Source organism: Telmatherina bonti (assembly GCF_933228915.1).
Source record: "Telmatherina bonti genome assembly, chromosome: 21".
Classification (NCBI taxonomy): Eukaryota; Metazoa; Chordata; class Actinopteri; order Atheriniformes; family Telmatherinidae; genus Telmatherina; species Telmatherina bonti.
The window spans coordinates 21,386,776-21,403,048 of record NC_136630.1 but is presented as its reverse complement, the minus strand read 5'-3'; the positions used below and the strand labels follow the sequence as shown (position 1 = coordinate 21,403,048).

Here is a 16,273-nt window from a genome sequence, read left to right as displayed (position 1 = left end):
ATGCTTCCCCTGGGAAACTGCTAACCAGAACACACTGGTTAGGCACACAAATTCGTCACCACTCGGCAGAGACCGTTCAAGTTACAAAACAAATCTTATTTGGACAAATTACAAAATAATCTAAATCCTATTTAAAATGGCCAAGCTGCCAGCTGAAATGGAGGAGACAAAAATGGGCCATTGCAGCATTTAAACAAAAAGGTGAAAACTTACAAACCAAACCACCTGTGCACTGCACCCCAAGTGAACAATCGTGAAGAAAAAAAAAACCCACCACCAGGGAAGGGAATGCTGCCTCTGGCCCACAGCTCCTGCACACAGGATAAAAAGTTAAAATACAACGCTAATTAAAACAAAACATTAATCCAAATACAATAAACAAAATACACAAAGGAAATCTAATGGGTTAAAAGACCAATTATAAGGTGGGCCCAGAAAGTAGGGCCAACCGCGTCCAGTTAGAGGCCCCTCGCTGCACTCAAGGGTAATGTAGGGCGAGCCGGGAACTCCAAGAGGGTTTGCATGTACCCAGCCCAGCTAGAGATTAAGCACAATTAATATAAAATGATGCAAATTTATGCCAACAGTTATGCCCATACATACCACTGCCACAGCATCAGTGCAGAGGGGGACAGAGGGAGCACAGATCTGCAGCGTCAAATGTGAACAATCTTGTGGTGTGCCAGTCTTGCCCTACATGAGTGACCAGCTCAACTACGAGTGAAAAAGGGCAAACCGCTTAACACATAAAAAACTGAGTGGACAAGGATCAGGTAGCAAGACTTACCTTTTTGATGGAGACACATCACACTACTGTCAACCCACTGCAGCCAGACAAAGCCAGAGGAGGAGATGTCAACATGAGTTTCACCTGCGCTTAAATACCTGCGCTGTACTGCCAATTTGCCAACACGTGACACTCCAGCAGCACAGCGCCATGTAGTGGCCTGGGGGAAAAGGACCTCCGGCCACATCGGGTTTTGTTCACAAATAAGGTAAGGGTGGAGCGCAAAATGGACAGGCAGATTGATGTGGTGTCTGCAGTAATGCAGACTTTGTGCCAGTGTATTGTGGTAAAGAAGGAACTGTGCCAAAAGGTAAAGCTCTTGATTTACTTGTCGATCTACGGATGTTCCTACCCTCACCTCTGGTTATGAGCTGTGGGTAGTTGGAACAGCATTAAACACAAGAATATGAACTCATCCAAATCATGTGATTGAATAAAGAAAGGAAATTTATACGTAAATGATACGCCTGAGTATTAAATTTTGAAGATGAATTTGATCATTTTTGTGCTTATATGGTTTTCTTAACCTGCAATCGCCCTGCTCAATAGTTGTAAATCTGAGAAGAACCAGCCGGATACAGCTAATGAGTCTAAATCCATTTACTCTATAAAAATTTACAGACATCTTGAATACTTTTGTTATTATTCAAATAGGGACATTAATACAAGTGTATTGATAATGGAATGACTACAGAAGCAGCAGAAAGGCAACAACAACAATAAAAATGGAATAAAATAATGATGAAAAGTGTGATGGCAATGATGCCCCCGAAGGCTGAAGCAAGGATCAGTGCCAGATGGCTTTAAACATACACAGAGCTCTTGTTGTGCCGCTCCGCTCTGCTGAGCAGGATTCAGGGAAGGTAGAGCAGGATTGGCAGGGGAGAGGAAGAAAAAGCAGGTTCTGTTTTGTTTTAGGTTAAATTCCCTGGACTGTTTCTTCACTGCCAGGAGTGCTGGCAGCCTGAGTAATTAGTATAAACTCACATTGTGTGAATGGGTGTGTCTGTGTGTATTTGGATAGGTGTGCAGTAGGAAAATCCCCCCCCCCCCCTCTTTTTAACAGCTTCTTGAAGGCAAAAAGAGAAACTTTCATAACAAAAACAGTGGGTTGGATTATCTCTCACAGTGATACTCCATTTGAATACCAAGGACACATTATACTCAGGCTTCAACTCTGCATGTAGACTGAATAAATATCCATTTGAACCATTTGTGCCTTTGTACACTGGGAAATTTTTCATCTATGCTGGTTTGTTTTTGTCTCTGAAGTCCATATCAATGAAAGACAAAATTACCTAAATTAAATGCTGCAAAGAGTTTACAGGGTTTTGTTTCCCCCCCATTGCAAACTGTTGTACAATGACAAAAAATGTCTGCTTAAAGTATTATGAATCTTAACAGATTTTGATGTTTTTAACCAAAATTTAATTTAGGATGGCAGTTTTTTCGCATCATGCCGCACAATGTTCTTTATATATGTGTAAGACACCAAAACCATCTTAAAAGACCAGATTAGCTCATGCAAATTAGATTGAAAAAAAAAAAAAAAAAAAAAAAAAAGCTTGATGCAGTGAACAAGTTTCTCACCACAGGCATAGCTGAGCTGTTTTAATAATGAGCATCGTAATCTGTCAAGAGCAGCAGAAATTAGCATAGAGCCGCAATCAAGCAGACCTGATGAGGGTATGGGTCGACTACAGGCGCATCTTTTAATTGTAATCTGACAATCATGATAGGCTGTGAGTGTGAAGGTGACCATGCTTGTAATTTGCACCTCTGAATTTCTATGACTGGTCCAGAGTGAGATGCAGATGCTGTCAGAGAAGCACTACAACCGTTACAGTTACTAAAACGTGATTTGGTGCACATTCGGTGGACTGTTTCCCCTCCTAAACCAAACTGGGGGACCACTTCTCCATGGAAAAACAAGTTGTGCTAAATTGTTCTGGTATGCAGCACATTGCAGTTCACCAGGGAAAGGTAGCTGAGATGGTCCATGTGATGAAGGATGATGCAAATTCTTTGACGTGCAAAGGGTTGGACTACAGACACGAGATGTCTTATGAAGACATTTTTCACTGAACATTTCATTTATAGGTGGCTGTGTTTCTTTATTTTTTTTCTTTCTAACATTCAAGTTGTTAAAGTAACCACCCCTTAGGCAGCCTCATGGTGTCTTGTTAGAGAGATTTTGAAAAAGATTTGAATATCAATGTGACAAAATGATGTCTACACACAACTTTTTTCCTTGTGCAGTTCACTGACAGAATTATACTCTTTGACATCAAATGCACAGCTCTTTTGCTTTTATAATGTAACATGGTTGCAGGAAATGATTTGTTTATATCTCAAGAAAGTTAAAAATATTCTTATAGGATTCTGAGTCAGGCAAGTATTGTTGGACAACTTATTCCCACATGTGATGGTGTATTTAAATTATTTAAGGGAAATGAAAATCCCCACACTAACAATGAACACAAGACTAAATGCATGCAAAACTGATGTCTGGAAAGGTCTTTGAATTTTTTGGAAATCTTTCGAATTGTTAAAACTCCCAGTTTTGAAAAGTTGGGACTTTTAACCACGAAAAAAAAAACAAACAAAAAAAAAAAAAAAAAACAGGATAGTAACTGGCAAATATAATAAACTGATACAGGATCCTGGTCATTCTGTAGACCTCTGCCTTGCTGAAAGGCAGGGATCCTCAATCCTGGTCCTATTGGCTGGAGTCCTGCAGGTTTTAGAAGTGTGTGTGTGTGTGTGTGTGTGTGTGTTCTCTGGCCAAGACAACCAGGATTGAATAAACCTGATGTCTGAGACGTTGCCTGGATGGGAGCAGATTAATTACCCGCAAGCTTTTCTAACCTGCTGGACACCAAGAGGTCCACAGTGTTGGACCCCTGCTGTAGAGAGTTATATCTGATGATGCTGTGATGCCCCGGGGCCTGGACATTACAGGCATACAGTTTTTAACCTCTAGCAGTTTAACCCAATCCGCTGTGCACAGATTTCTACTTTTTAGATCTAGTTAGTCACAGACTGGTGAATCTCTGCAACTCTTTCCATCCTCTGTAAAGCTTCCTTTAGTCATGTTACTGTCCTCTTATCAGTTAAGCTAATTTAGTGTTTTACAATCCTGGTCCTCAAGCACCACTGCCCTGCAAATATTAGACATTTTTCAATTCCAATACACCTGATTCAGATTAATGAACCTCCTCACCAACTTCTTTACAAGCCTGCTAATGAGACACTTATTTAATCCAGGTGTGTTAAAGTAGGGTTCCCTCTAAAACTTCTGGGCAGTGGTACCTGAGGGCCAGGGTAGAAAAACAATGACCGAATATCTTGTTAAATTTGTGACAAATTTGCCAGCCTTGTGTCGCTCTCCATCCAGCTTTCTGCTGATGTGTTGCCGCCATGTTGGTTACAATACTAACAATACTTTGTGAAACATTTGTCTAATGTATCCTGTTTAGCTGATCGTCTGTCGCTGCTCACCTGATCTTAGTTTTTCTGACTGCTGCACATCTGTTATGCATTAGTTAGTGACATATTCTGCTTCTTACCGAAATCCTCATCAGTGCTCCCCTCTTTGTTCCAGCTGGAATTGTATCTTTTTTTCCTGTATTTATGGAGTTTTGGTTGAACCTTTTCAATTTTGTGCATGCTTTGGGTTTTGTATGTTTACATTCTCTTTGCAGAAGATTTTAAATAAGTTTTGTTATATTCAACATCCCCCACCAGTAAGGCTGTATTGGGTCTTCTATCCAACTGCAAGTTATAACACTTGTGTGTTTGTATCCCACTGTAGCCACTGTGTCCCATATACTATAGATGTAGTCTAAGAGCAAATCAGCATCATTGTCTGATGACAATATTCCAATAAAAGGCTTTATCTATATCACTCAGCAGCTCCTATTTCCTTTTGGTTCTGATAAAAACTTTCTGTAGTTGGTCCGAACAATGCTTTTAGTTTATTCCCTCCGAGACGTCCTCTTGTTCTTACAAAAGCTTGTTCTGGACTGTGATCCGAGGGGCGCTTTTGCCTTTTTAATTCAGGTTAGGATCACACTAAAATGTCTAATTTCCAGCATGTTCAGCATTTCCTCTGCCAAATGCTTGTGGTGAAAAAAGCTGTTAATTAATGAGGAATGGACTAACAGGTCCAGGAGTTTGTTACTGGACTGACATCCGTGAGGCATTCGGATGTCAGTAGTAAATACAAAGTAAGATGGGGTTTATGTATAAAGTTTGATTCAACCATTTACCCTTCTGCAGTCTGTAAGTGTGTTTCCAAACTCAGTGTAATCTGTCCTAAAGGCAGATTACACATCAAATGTTAGCAGGGAAGTGGGGAGTCAGGGGGAACAAAAGAAGAAAATGGGAGACACAACAGACATAGCAGGAGTTGGAGAGGCTGTGCAGTCTCGTTCTGAGGACAAAAAGGCAAGAAAACACGAACAAAAAGAAAAATGACACCAAAGAAAGGCAAGAGAGGAGCATTTTTACAGAAGTCATCTTTTATTGGCACGTAAGAAAGTTGTTATATATAACAATGGTAATATACTGTCAGATGGCAAATCAACAACAAAAGAACAAAAAATTCCTGTAATCCCTTCCCAAAATCAAAGGAAAACAGTCATTGCAACACTATGGTAATATATTTCCTGGACAATACATCTGCTATATGTCTTTTTTTTTTGTAATTATTGTTATTATTAATAATTTTTTTTTTTTTTTTACAATATTTGTATAGTACCAAAATACAGCTTTTTCATAACTTAATCTCACAAATTATGAAGTTAGTCAACATTGACAGGACGATGGGGCATCACGGTGCATATTAGAAGCTACTGTGCAAACAATAGTGGGAGATGGGCTCTACCATAGAAAATATGCTTTACTATTCACGCATAAATGCTGTGTTGGGGCCATATGTATCCATATACACTTATGCATAAATACCACAAACTGGTTTGGACATCAAAAATAGAAAATTGGATCCCATATAACTTTGTATGTATGTATGATTAACACCAAAATGAGTTAATCAATGACTTTTTCTATAAAAGGATATGCTCGCTAAAGGATAGCTGTTATCGCAGATAGCTTATTGTCTCTGTAAAAGTCATAGGAAGTCCTTCAGCTCTGGACCATTACAGAGGTTGATAACCGTAGGACTATTCCTGTTCACTGTGGTCTAAATCTTTCAAATAATTTCAACATCAAGTGTAATTTATCTTGGCTTGTGATAAAAGTCAAACATATGAAGTATACCACAGGAGCAAAACCCTATAAAAGCAGATGTTGAGCGTTACTGGACAACAAACACTGCATCTCCTCTGTCTCTGTGTGCATAAGTGGACAGCTCCAGATTGGTGAAAACATTGCACATAAAAATCCACACTATACAAAGTTGTAAACATAGGTGATGAAAACCCTTTCATTATATTGTAATATATAGATGTTTGATTATAGAGCTGCTAGTCTTCATTGGCTGTAATGTTTACAATGCCATCAAGTCCAAGAAACAGCAATAATAAAGGGCAGAAACGTTATGAGAGGAGGGGAATTTATTTTAAAAACGTAGCTTGTGTTTGAGCCCTTTGGAGTCATTCTGATAAACTACGCCTATCATGTTTTCCAGTCTTGGTGACGTTGCTCTTTCCTCTTGTCAGTGTATACTGTATTTCATCTCTACTAATTCAGGGGGAAAAAAAGACTGTCATAACTATGTTCCACCATTAAAATGAATATTTACAAGTAACAGTGCCTTCCTGACTCAGACTGACATCAAGAACAATCCGTGCTTTAAATTTTTAGCATACATTAGACAAAGAGTTAGGGAAAAAAAAAAGAGCACAACCCAACCCAGGAGCTTAGAAAGTGTTCCAGTTAATAGAAATAGCCAATCTGTTAGCAAATCAGGAATCGATATGTGAATAAAGTCAGCTGCTTGCACTGTGCTGATAACCAATAGTCCACATATTGATTAACAATATTTAAATTCATGAAATTCCCAAACAGGAGTTTTTTTTGGATGTATGGATATGTGTGTGAGCCATCCGTTGGCAATCATGTCTCAAACATGTAATCACGTAGCTAAGATCAGTAATTTGATGCTTCTTCCCGTGCAAACTAACTTTTTCTGTCATTATACACCTCTGTTGAGTCTCTGTTGCAGCAGAACTGTTGCATGTGGGCTCTGTCTGAGTGCTGTGGATTAAAGACTACAGTGAAAGCTCATAAAGCCTCCCTGGCCGCTGACCCCTCTATCACTCTGTTTCTGTCTTACTGTATATGCCTTGTAGATAGAAACTGTGTCATTTCGCCCAGCAGCTGGTAGCTCTGCTGAAGATAAGAGATGGATTTCAGGGTATCTTTATTTGTATTGATGGGTGTCTGTAACCAAACTAAGAAACAATTCCTATTTTAATACCCAATCACATCTCAGCCTTTTTATCACTTTTGTTACCTCTTTCTCTGCCTCGGTGCAGCTTGTGTGGGCTAGCAGCAACACAAACGTCCATATTGCTTTAGGTTTTAGCTTTGTATTGGTCTGTGTATTTGGTGAGTGGGTGAGTTTGTTGGGTGTTTGCCTTGCAGGTTTTTCTCTGTCATGTTTTGACACTTCTCCTACCCCTCTTGGTGTTTGCTTTTCTTTGAGTCCCTTATTAATTTGACACATGAAACCCACCAACTACTTACCCGGCTCAACATCAACGCCATGAACTGATCTAGGTATGTCAGAATGTGATCATTGCCGGCAGTGGTTCACTGTGGGCATAGCAATTAAATCTGTTTCATGAGGCATTGATGCCACATGAACGCTGTGAGATACTTGGCAGAGAGAAGTAACAGGGGTTTTGTGTTGTGTTCACTTAACTGATGTTGGACTAAAAAGCTCTTTCATTCAACTTTAGTAAAAAAAAAAAATCACTGAATCTTTACAGAGGCAAATATGGATTAATTTCTAAATTAACTATGCAAACACTTATTAAATCTCCAAAGTTAATGCTGAATTTAATGTGTCTTAGAAGCAGGAAGTCAGATCAGTAGATTGTGTCAAGTGGAACCTGTAATCAGTTCATACTAATTTGGATTTTAAAAAATCTTTGTCTGCAGCTTTACTTAGATTCTTTTGTAAAAAAAAAAAAAAAAAAAAAGTTTTGAATTAAGAAGACAGCTTTGAATGTTTTAGTAAATTATGGATAACAAGAAAGGTTAACTTTGGTGTTGAGAAATGTCGTGTATTAGCAAGAAGGAACTCTCATTTAAGTTTGATCTTTCCTTGACTTTTCCAAATTAAATACTGAATTCCATGTATCATGGAGTGAGTGTAATGATGTAAAATATTTACAAAGCCCAGTGTTTGTTTCCAATAAGCCTTTCTTAATGGATATTGGTAGCTAATGCTGCTCTGAGTGAGGAACTCAAGCAGGAATTTTTAGAGAATCTCTTAATCTCAGCATTACCACTGGGTTGCTAGTAATCCAGTGGTACACTTTATCGCCATACAGTGGTAATGAAGAGGTTAAACTGGCACAATTCATAGTATTTTTCAGGTAAGAATCCTGAGATTTATCATTTAAACTGCACCAGTAAATTGTGCTGGTAAGATTAAATCAAGATTAAGCTAACAAAATTGTGCTATCGGGTTTGAGTCTAGTCAGAAAAGAAGAAATATGAAAACCATATAGATTTTGACCCCATAATGGGTCAAACTTAGGACCAAAATTGCATCTGAATAGCAGAAATATTGTTTATCATCTTTTGGTCACAAGGCTAAACTGATCACAAATGTCAACCCAATAGCTTAATGCTACATGCTAAACTGCTTTAGTTTCTGATTCTGGCTTTGTTACTGATCAATAACTAAGTTTATGATACTTTCTATGACCTCATGTTCCTGATTTGACTTCCTTTCAGAGACAAAAAAAGAGAAAAAAAAACATGACAAACGGTACCTTTGGGGGGGTGTTTATCAGAGATGTATATGAAGCTAGCCTCAGATGTTCAGAAGTAATAAGATCTTAACCTTAAATTTCATATCATGATAGTATAAAACAAACAAAAACTAATGAACTCCATGATGTGCAATGTTTGGCTGACTATCTTTCATATTAGCAAATAAATTTTGCTACAAAGCCTGCTAGCTTGATTGCTAAAGCTACCAACTGTAGAAAATTTTGGAAGTCTTTAGTCCATCACATAAAATTAAATAAAATTCAAGGTGAAATTCATCTGAGTCACACTAATTTGATCTATTTTGAACGAAGTAGCTTCAGAGGTTCCCCGTAGGCTCCCAACACGATCAAACACCAGGTTAAGTGAAGTTACAGATTTCATAAAAATTGGAATTTTACCCAGTAAATCTACTAATACTTCCAGATTTTTTCCCTTATTACAGCATGTAAAACCTCCACTAGCAGGAAATTCAAACACAACATTTTATCATCAAATTGCTTTCAGCAAATCTAGATTTTCATACATCTGTTCCGTAAATAATGAATCGGTCCAGCGAATTCTGGGCCCTGTCACTGTTTCACCAGGTTTTAAGCCCTCTGACTACCTGTATCCTTTTGTCTCTGCTGTGGCATTTTTGTCTGACCGGCTGATGAGCAATGTCAGACATGACTGCTTCCTGAACCCACTCATTTGTGATCCTGACCTTGTCAAGCATAACCCAGTCAGCACAACCCATTGCCTGCTTTCTATCAGTTTATTTTGGCTCTTGGACTGAGCAGTAAGGGATTTTTTTTATTTGTTTGTTTGTCTACTTAGCAGTTATCCCTGTGGTTTGCTTTTGCAGAACTGAACAGACATGAAAGAATTGAGCGGGAGTGGCAAACAACAGGAGTTCATGTTTCCACATTTCTGCTTTGCTGGATTAAGTCAATTGACTCTGACTCTGATCATGAACATCTCATGAAACCCTGACCTTTTCCTCAACTCGGGCAAAAACAAAATCACAATCGAGCAAATGAAAAAAGAAATAAGATAAGAGGATTTTCTACCTTTTTAAATTTGGTTTTGTTTGAATTTTGACAACTTCAGAGGCGAAACCTGCATGCCAAAGTTGGATTCACACACACAGCAATACACAAATGTATAACGCAAGTAAGTGTGTGCACAATTCCAGAGGACACACAATGGTACAGAACTGCTAACAGAATTACATTTTTTTAATTTGCTTGTTTGTTTTGTTGTTGTTTTTTTTTGCCCTGCAGAATCAACTTCCTGCTATAGCAATGCACATGGTGAAACCAAACCCGTCTTTACAGGTAGGGGTGAATTATTACCTAGCGATGATGGAACTCTTCTATGTAACATCCATTGCAGCCCCGTTTCTTTGTTTCTGATATTTCTGCTCTGAAGTTAATCCATTCAGACATGGTGAAAGAAAGAGAGAGAGGGTGAACAGAAGTGCAGAGAAGAAGTATGAAAAGAAATGGACAACAAGAGAGAAAGGCTATGTATATTTATATATAAAAAGCTTAATATCTTAATCGCTACAAAGGGCCAAGGTCTGGAGTTTCACAGTCTCTCATGTGGAACAGGCGCAGCTGACTCGCTGCTGTGATGACACCTGCCGCTCGGCACTGTGTGAGCACGAGAAAAGCAAAGTCCACCCTGTAATATATTCCAACTGTGGTTGTGAACGCGCAGGTGTTCGGTGCAGGTGTAAAGGCGACACATTTTAATGCTCTGTCACTGTTTTAAATCCTGTTTCCTGCTGTCAATCAGTCCTCAGATCTTCAGTCACGTGACCCACCAACCTTCCCCTCCCTTCTTTTCCCAAAGGCAGCAGGGTGTTGCACAGCAAGAGGCAATAATATCCCCCCCCTTTTTAGTCTCACTTATCTTGCGCTCAGCTGGCTTAGTCATTTTTGATTTTGGAAAAGTAGTATTAGGCGCTCCTTTAGACCCCAAATCTACATGCAGTCAGGATCCAAAGAGTGTGACGTTTTGTCAGCATTACATCTAAATTCATCGTGTTTTTCTGTCATCAGATTGTCACATGCACATCTTCCTTTTATTGTCTCTCCTTTTTTTTTTTTTTTGCCAGTTTTCAGTCTATATCTGTACATGTCGCTGTCGGGGCCAGTTGGCAACTGTTTTTTCTCTTCAACTCGCGAAGAAATAATCTCATCACTTAAGAAGCATTTTAATGCTCACGTAAATAATGGAGTTGAAAGCAGCACTTTAGATGACAAGGTCATAATTATAATAGCTGCTGCTAATATGATAACAAAACGTGCAAATAGGCTTGAAGAAACCCTTCAAATATTTGGCCTATTTGTCAGGCTCACAGGCTCATTTTTATGTTTGAGTCATAAAACCCACATGGAGTTTTTCTTTTTCCCTTCAGCTTGAGCTTGAGTACAGTGAGTGATCTATTCAAGCTTAGTTCCTTGTGGCAGTGTCTTACCGGTTAAAACAAAAGTGACATAAGAGAAAAGTTTAAATTTGATTGGTTTTGCTACTCCAATTTTCAACCAAATATTTGGTCCACTTCATTAAATATTGCAGACATACAGCTCCATACATTTTATGTGCACTGTATGTGATGCATACCTAAACACTCCTTAATTAAAGGAATTATTATATCCATTTCCAGCATGATCAGGGGCCTTTTTTTCTAGCCACAGCTACACTGTTTTGTGCTTTTGCACGACTTATTTATTCTTTTAGGGGAAGAATTTAGGAGTTTGTTGCTAGGCAACCTCGCATAAAGTCCCATCACAGTTAATTTGACATAAAACTTCCATTAAAACCATTGAAAGTCTACTTAACTCTTACATGTTTCTTTATTGTTGTTCAGATTGAATTAGCTACATATAACAGGTTAATTAGAGATGGTTTCAGGCGCTTGTGGGCAGATTTCATTATTGTACCATTGCTTAGGTCTGCACTGTTTTTTTCTTGTTTCCAGTATTTACTGCCAGCACAGTTAATTACCTGACACTTCTTGCATCATAATTAAGGAACGGACATAAAATTGGCATCGATCTTCTCATTTAATTCATAGCAAGAATGCATAAACAATCTCTTTAACTGTGCATTTATTATGTGAATAGTTTCTGCGTTTAAAAGTAGCTGCCATTTTTAAATGTTAAAATTTCAGGAGTGAATTTTGTGGTATTTTTTTTTCAATGCAAATGAATTATTAAAGGTATTGATATACAACAAAAACCTTTTTTGGAAACACCCCAGTGTTGAGGCGTTCTACTGTATATTTCTGTTAGTGCGAAAATGTTTCTGCATGTGTGCATTTCTGAATGTGTGCATAAGGAACGTGATGCTCCAAGGAGCCTCCATTTAGCTGCAGCATCACCCAGATGCCGCCTGCCTGCCTCCCTCCTCATCCCTCTTCTGGGCTAGCTGTCACCACACAGACGAGATCAGAACACAACAATGCCGGTGCGACAGCCTCCTTTCTCTGTGCTGGAGGCTTGTGGAAAAGGGCGACCTTCAGCTGCAGAGCTTATGAAGGTGCTTCAGAATAGCCACAGTACAAAGCATGTCTGCGGTCCAAATCCCAGCGCCCTCATCATGTGCGTCTGCTTCAAAGCACTCAGGAGATTTGAGTGTGGGTATTTCTTCCAAACCTTTCAAAACAATTTTTTTTTCGCTTTTTCTTTTTGGGCAGATGAAGAAAACCTCTTGATGAAAGGTTTGTAGGTAAACTGCTGTATTTCTACTTTGCTGTGACGCTTTACGCTTGATCCCTTATATTGCTTATCAGGCTTGGTTTGTAAAGCATATCTGTTTTATTCTTAGCATTTTTACCTTGTCACATCTGCTGTAATGTTCAGACATTATCATCATTACAGAGTAGATATTAGCTGTGAGAAAACACCCTAAAAGTACAGGCATCCCTACTCCTTAGGCTCTTGAGATAACATGAACACCATCTTCTTGAGTACGAAGGTCTGTAGAGCAGTTTGATTGGTGAGCTCTATTTGTGAAACAAGAACCACTCAGACACACGATGCCAACAAGCTTCAGCTTCTTCACACAAACACACGTGTAGATCTGTACCTTTTCAACACCCCAGGAGTTGACGTCTCCACTCAAGAGATTACTTGTGTCACCACTCCACATGCATCCTCTTCCTTCTTTCTTTCTCTCTTTTTCCTCTCTCACACAGTCACCTCTGTCTTGCTGTTGGTCACGAAATAGGGTTGTGTGGGGAGGAAGTGCTGGCTGTGGCTGTGCCCTCTGGTGCTGTGGAGCTGGTTCGGCTCCAGCACCGTACACTGAGGCCTCTTATGCCCGTAGCTCTTCCTCCGGCCCACTGTCTCAGTCCCATCCCAGCCCTTTAGCCCAAACCCCATTGTATGCCCAGCTGCGATTGTGTTGGAACTATATGCCAATGGGCGGCCCATTGTGGCTGAGCTTGAACCAAAGGCGGTCTCAGCAGCCCTAGAGATACCCAGGGATATGCCACCTGGCATTGTCCCTGCCATATGTGCCAGGGAAGTAGCCCCAAGTCCTGGCGGCTTGCTACTGTGGCTGTGAGCATGAGTGTGAGAGCTGTGGGAACTGTGGGAGCTGTGGGCAGCATGACCATGGCTGCCTTTGGGTTTTTGGCCATTTGGCTTGAGTCCCCCTCCTCCTCCACCAGCTATGTGCCTCTCTGTTGGGATGGTTGAGACAGAAGAGATGCTAGGCATCTCAGTGACATAGGTGGCAACTGGCTCTGGAGTGAGTGGTCCCAAGGAGGTCATTGGAGTCATAGATGTCATTGGGGTAAGTGAGGTCATAGGTGTCATAGACGTCATAGGTGTCATAGACGTCATAGGTGTCATAGATGTCATCTGTGTGATTGTGGGGTTCATTGGATTGGAGGTCATAGGGTTTGAAGCCATGGGGTTGTTCGTCATTGGAGTGGTCATTGAAGACATGTTGCCCATGGAGGGTCTGGAGTTGCCCATTGGCTGAAGGGGAAGGCCACCTTTGGATGGCAGCTCTACCATCAGCCGACGTTTGTTGTAGAGTTCACCATTGTACTTGGCAGCTAACATAATGAGAGAGAGAAAGAGAAATAAAGACAATGTTAGGTTGACAGAGAAGAGCAGCTAAAGGACGTGCCTTTAAGAACATGAAGTCCTTGTTGAAAAAGAAACTGCTGTAGCTCTCAAAGCAGGACACAGACATTTCATAAAGATTTCGGAAAATAATGTCATGTAAAAAACAAAACTCTTAAATATCATAGCTGCATGGTTTGAGTACATCAATGCAACATTCATTTGAGTCAAGAAGGTGGCATATTTTTAAGGAAAAGCCTAGCTTATGTCGGCAAGACAATGTCAAATAGCATTCTACATGTGTTGTATTGCCTTGCTTTTTTCAGCAAGACAATTTCAAACAGCATTCTGCAAGTGCCACAATGCTTTGCTTATTTCAGCAAGGTAAATACAAACATTTTGCATGTGTGACATAGCCTTGGTTATTTCAGCATGTGTTGCATCAGTATGGGACAGTAAAACAGCTTTTTTCAATCAAACTAGGAAACCTACATCTGTGTTGTGTGTGTGTGTGTGGGTGTGGGCACTTGTGTTTGTCTCTTCAGCCTCTGAACAACCCTCTTTAAAGCCTCACATTTATTGCTTCCACCGTCAGTCAGTGTCAACCAACCACAGTCCCGCTTATCACTGCAAAATGTGACCTTTTTTTCCCTGTCCGATTCATGTTCACAGTTGAGTCATTACTCTTTAGCTCCTTGTTGCCTCCAAGTCCTTGAAGATAAAGTTACCACACTCAGCGAGTTTGCTTTGCTGCTCTAACTATAAATCTAGTTTATTGCTCCATAAGCGGCAGAGAGAAATGAGTAAGAGGTGCTGGGAATGGCATAGCAGTATTGTAGGTGCGAATGGGGCTGTGGTAGATGTGGAGGGAGCGTAGTGTCTCGCCCCCACTGAGTCCCTGCTAGACAGCCCCCAGGGATCAAACTTGCTCAGGCGACAGGTGAATCAATCTGGAGGTAGTCAGCTCAGCGGCGCAAACATCCAACGGTGTACGTGAGTGGAAACGCAAGACACTGCTGTTACGCAGTGTGAGCTCTGCATATCTCTGCCTGAGAAAGCCAGCATCCCACTGAGTCTAACATTATGCATCAGGGAAAAAAGATGAGCACTGTTTCTCTGAAGCCCCTCAGTACCAGTAACATTTGAAACCTTATTAAAGTTAGACCTTTTAAGCCAGTCTGCTTTTTCTGAGGCAATTGGATTATCTCCTGTCAAGATTATGAAGCGTTCAGTAGTGCTAAAGGTTTTTTTTTTTTTTTTTTTAAGGTATGCAATTTATAAATGAGTTTCTTCTCATTCAGATTGATGATAACTGTTTGTTTTTGGGTGGTTTGATCCCGCTGTCTTAATACTGCTATTATAACCAACAGCTAATAGGAAAGGAAAACAAATGAACTGGAATTCAGTACATTTATAGCTCTATTATTGAGTAAACTGCTTAATTTTACTAAGGATTCTTAGCTTGAGAATAACCAATATTAAGAAGAAACGTGACAGCTAATCTATGGTCAATCAGCTACACCATTGTTGTCAATAATAAGAGTGAAGTGAAACAGTCATCAGAATCATAGATGAACTTCCTTAAGAGAAAGTTTGAAAACAAAACACCTTATGATAATTCCCTTACTTCAGTCCACCACCAGTTCTGTTTTTAAAGGAATATTTCATTTTTCTGAAGTATGGTTGAGTGAGGTATTTATTAATATGAACAGCATTACAGATCCTGTGGATCTGCATTTAGCTGTGTGTGAAAGAAGAAAGTAGGTAGTTTGAAATTAGAGTTACATCTAATTTTATCTTTTAAATATACCGACTGTCAGGGTCTTGTTAACAGGTAAGGGGAGGATGGAGTGTGAAATCAGTGTGGAAGTGATGCGAATTTTGCATCAGACTATTGTCGTCTTGATTTCCTACCCTCACCAATGGGCACGAGTTGTGATTAGTGAATGAAAGAACAAGATCACAAATCCAAATGACTGAAATAAGTTTCCTCCCCAGGGTGAAAGGCCTGTCCCTTAGAGAGAGCTACTGTGCTTCTGCATCAAGATGAGGGGGCTCGGGCATCTGGTATGGATGCATTCTGGATGCCTCCCTGGTGAACTGCTCTGGGGGCCCTCCCTGGGACGGTCCTGAAAGATCCAGGACAGGGTTGAGGGATTAAGTCTCTTGGCTGACCTGGGATCCCATCAATGAGCTAGCGAAAGTGGCTGTGGAGAGGAAAGTCTGGGCTTTCCTGCCTCGGCATCTGCCCCGATAGGATAGATTATTGAACACCGGCAATAAAAAACAAAACATTCTCATCTTTTACATTATTCTAAATACTCAATATATATCTGTAGTTTTGTTAACGGCACAGGCAAGTATAAACAGGTCCAACTGTGAAATATAATTGATTCTGATTTAAATTAGCATATTAATTATCGCAGAAATTAGTTGTAATACAAATTTC

The 16,273-nt window shown here is 39.9% G+C and overlaps 1 protein-coding gene across 1 annotated transcript in view; it reads right to left on the bottom strand.

The window, feature by feature from the left end:
* Positions 1–12,936: 12,936 nt before the first annotated feature.
* Positions 12,937–16,273, bottom strand: part of shisa9a (shisa family member 9a) — a gene marked incomplete at both ends in the record, with an annotated part of 61,656 nt that continues 58,319 nt past the window's right edge. The window contains one exon of the mRNA XM_079260521.1: positions 12,937–13,814. Coding sequence (XP_079116647.1) covers positions 12,937–13,814 — 878 coding nt within the window. The remainder of the gene's footprint in view (positions 13,815–16,273) is intronic.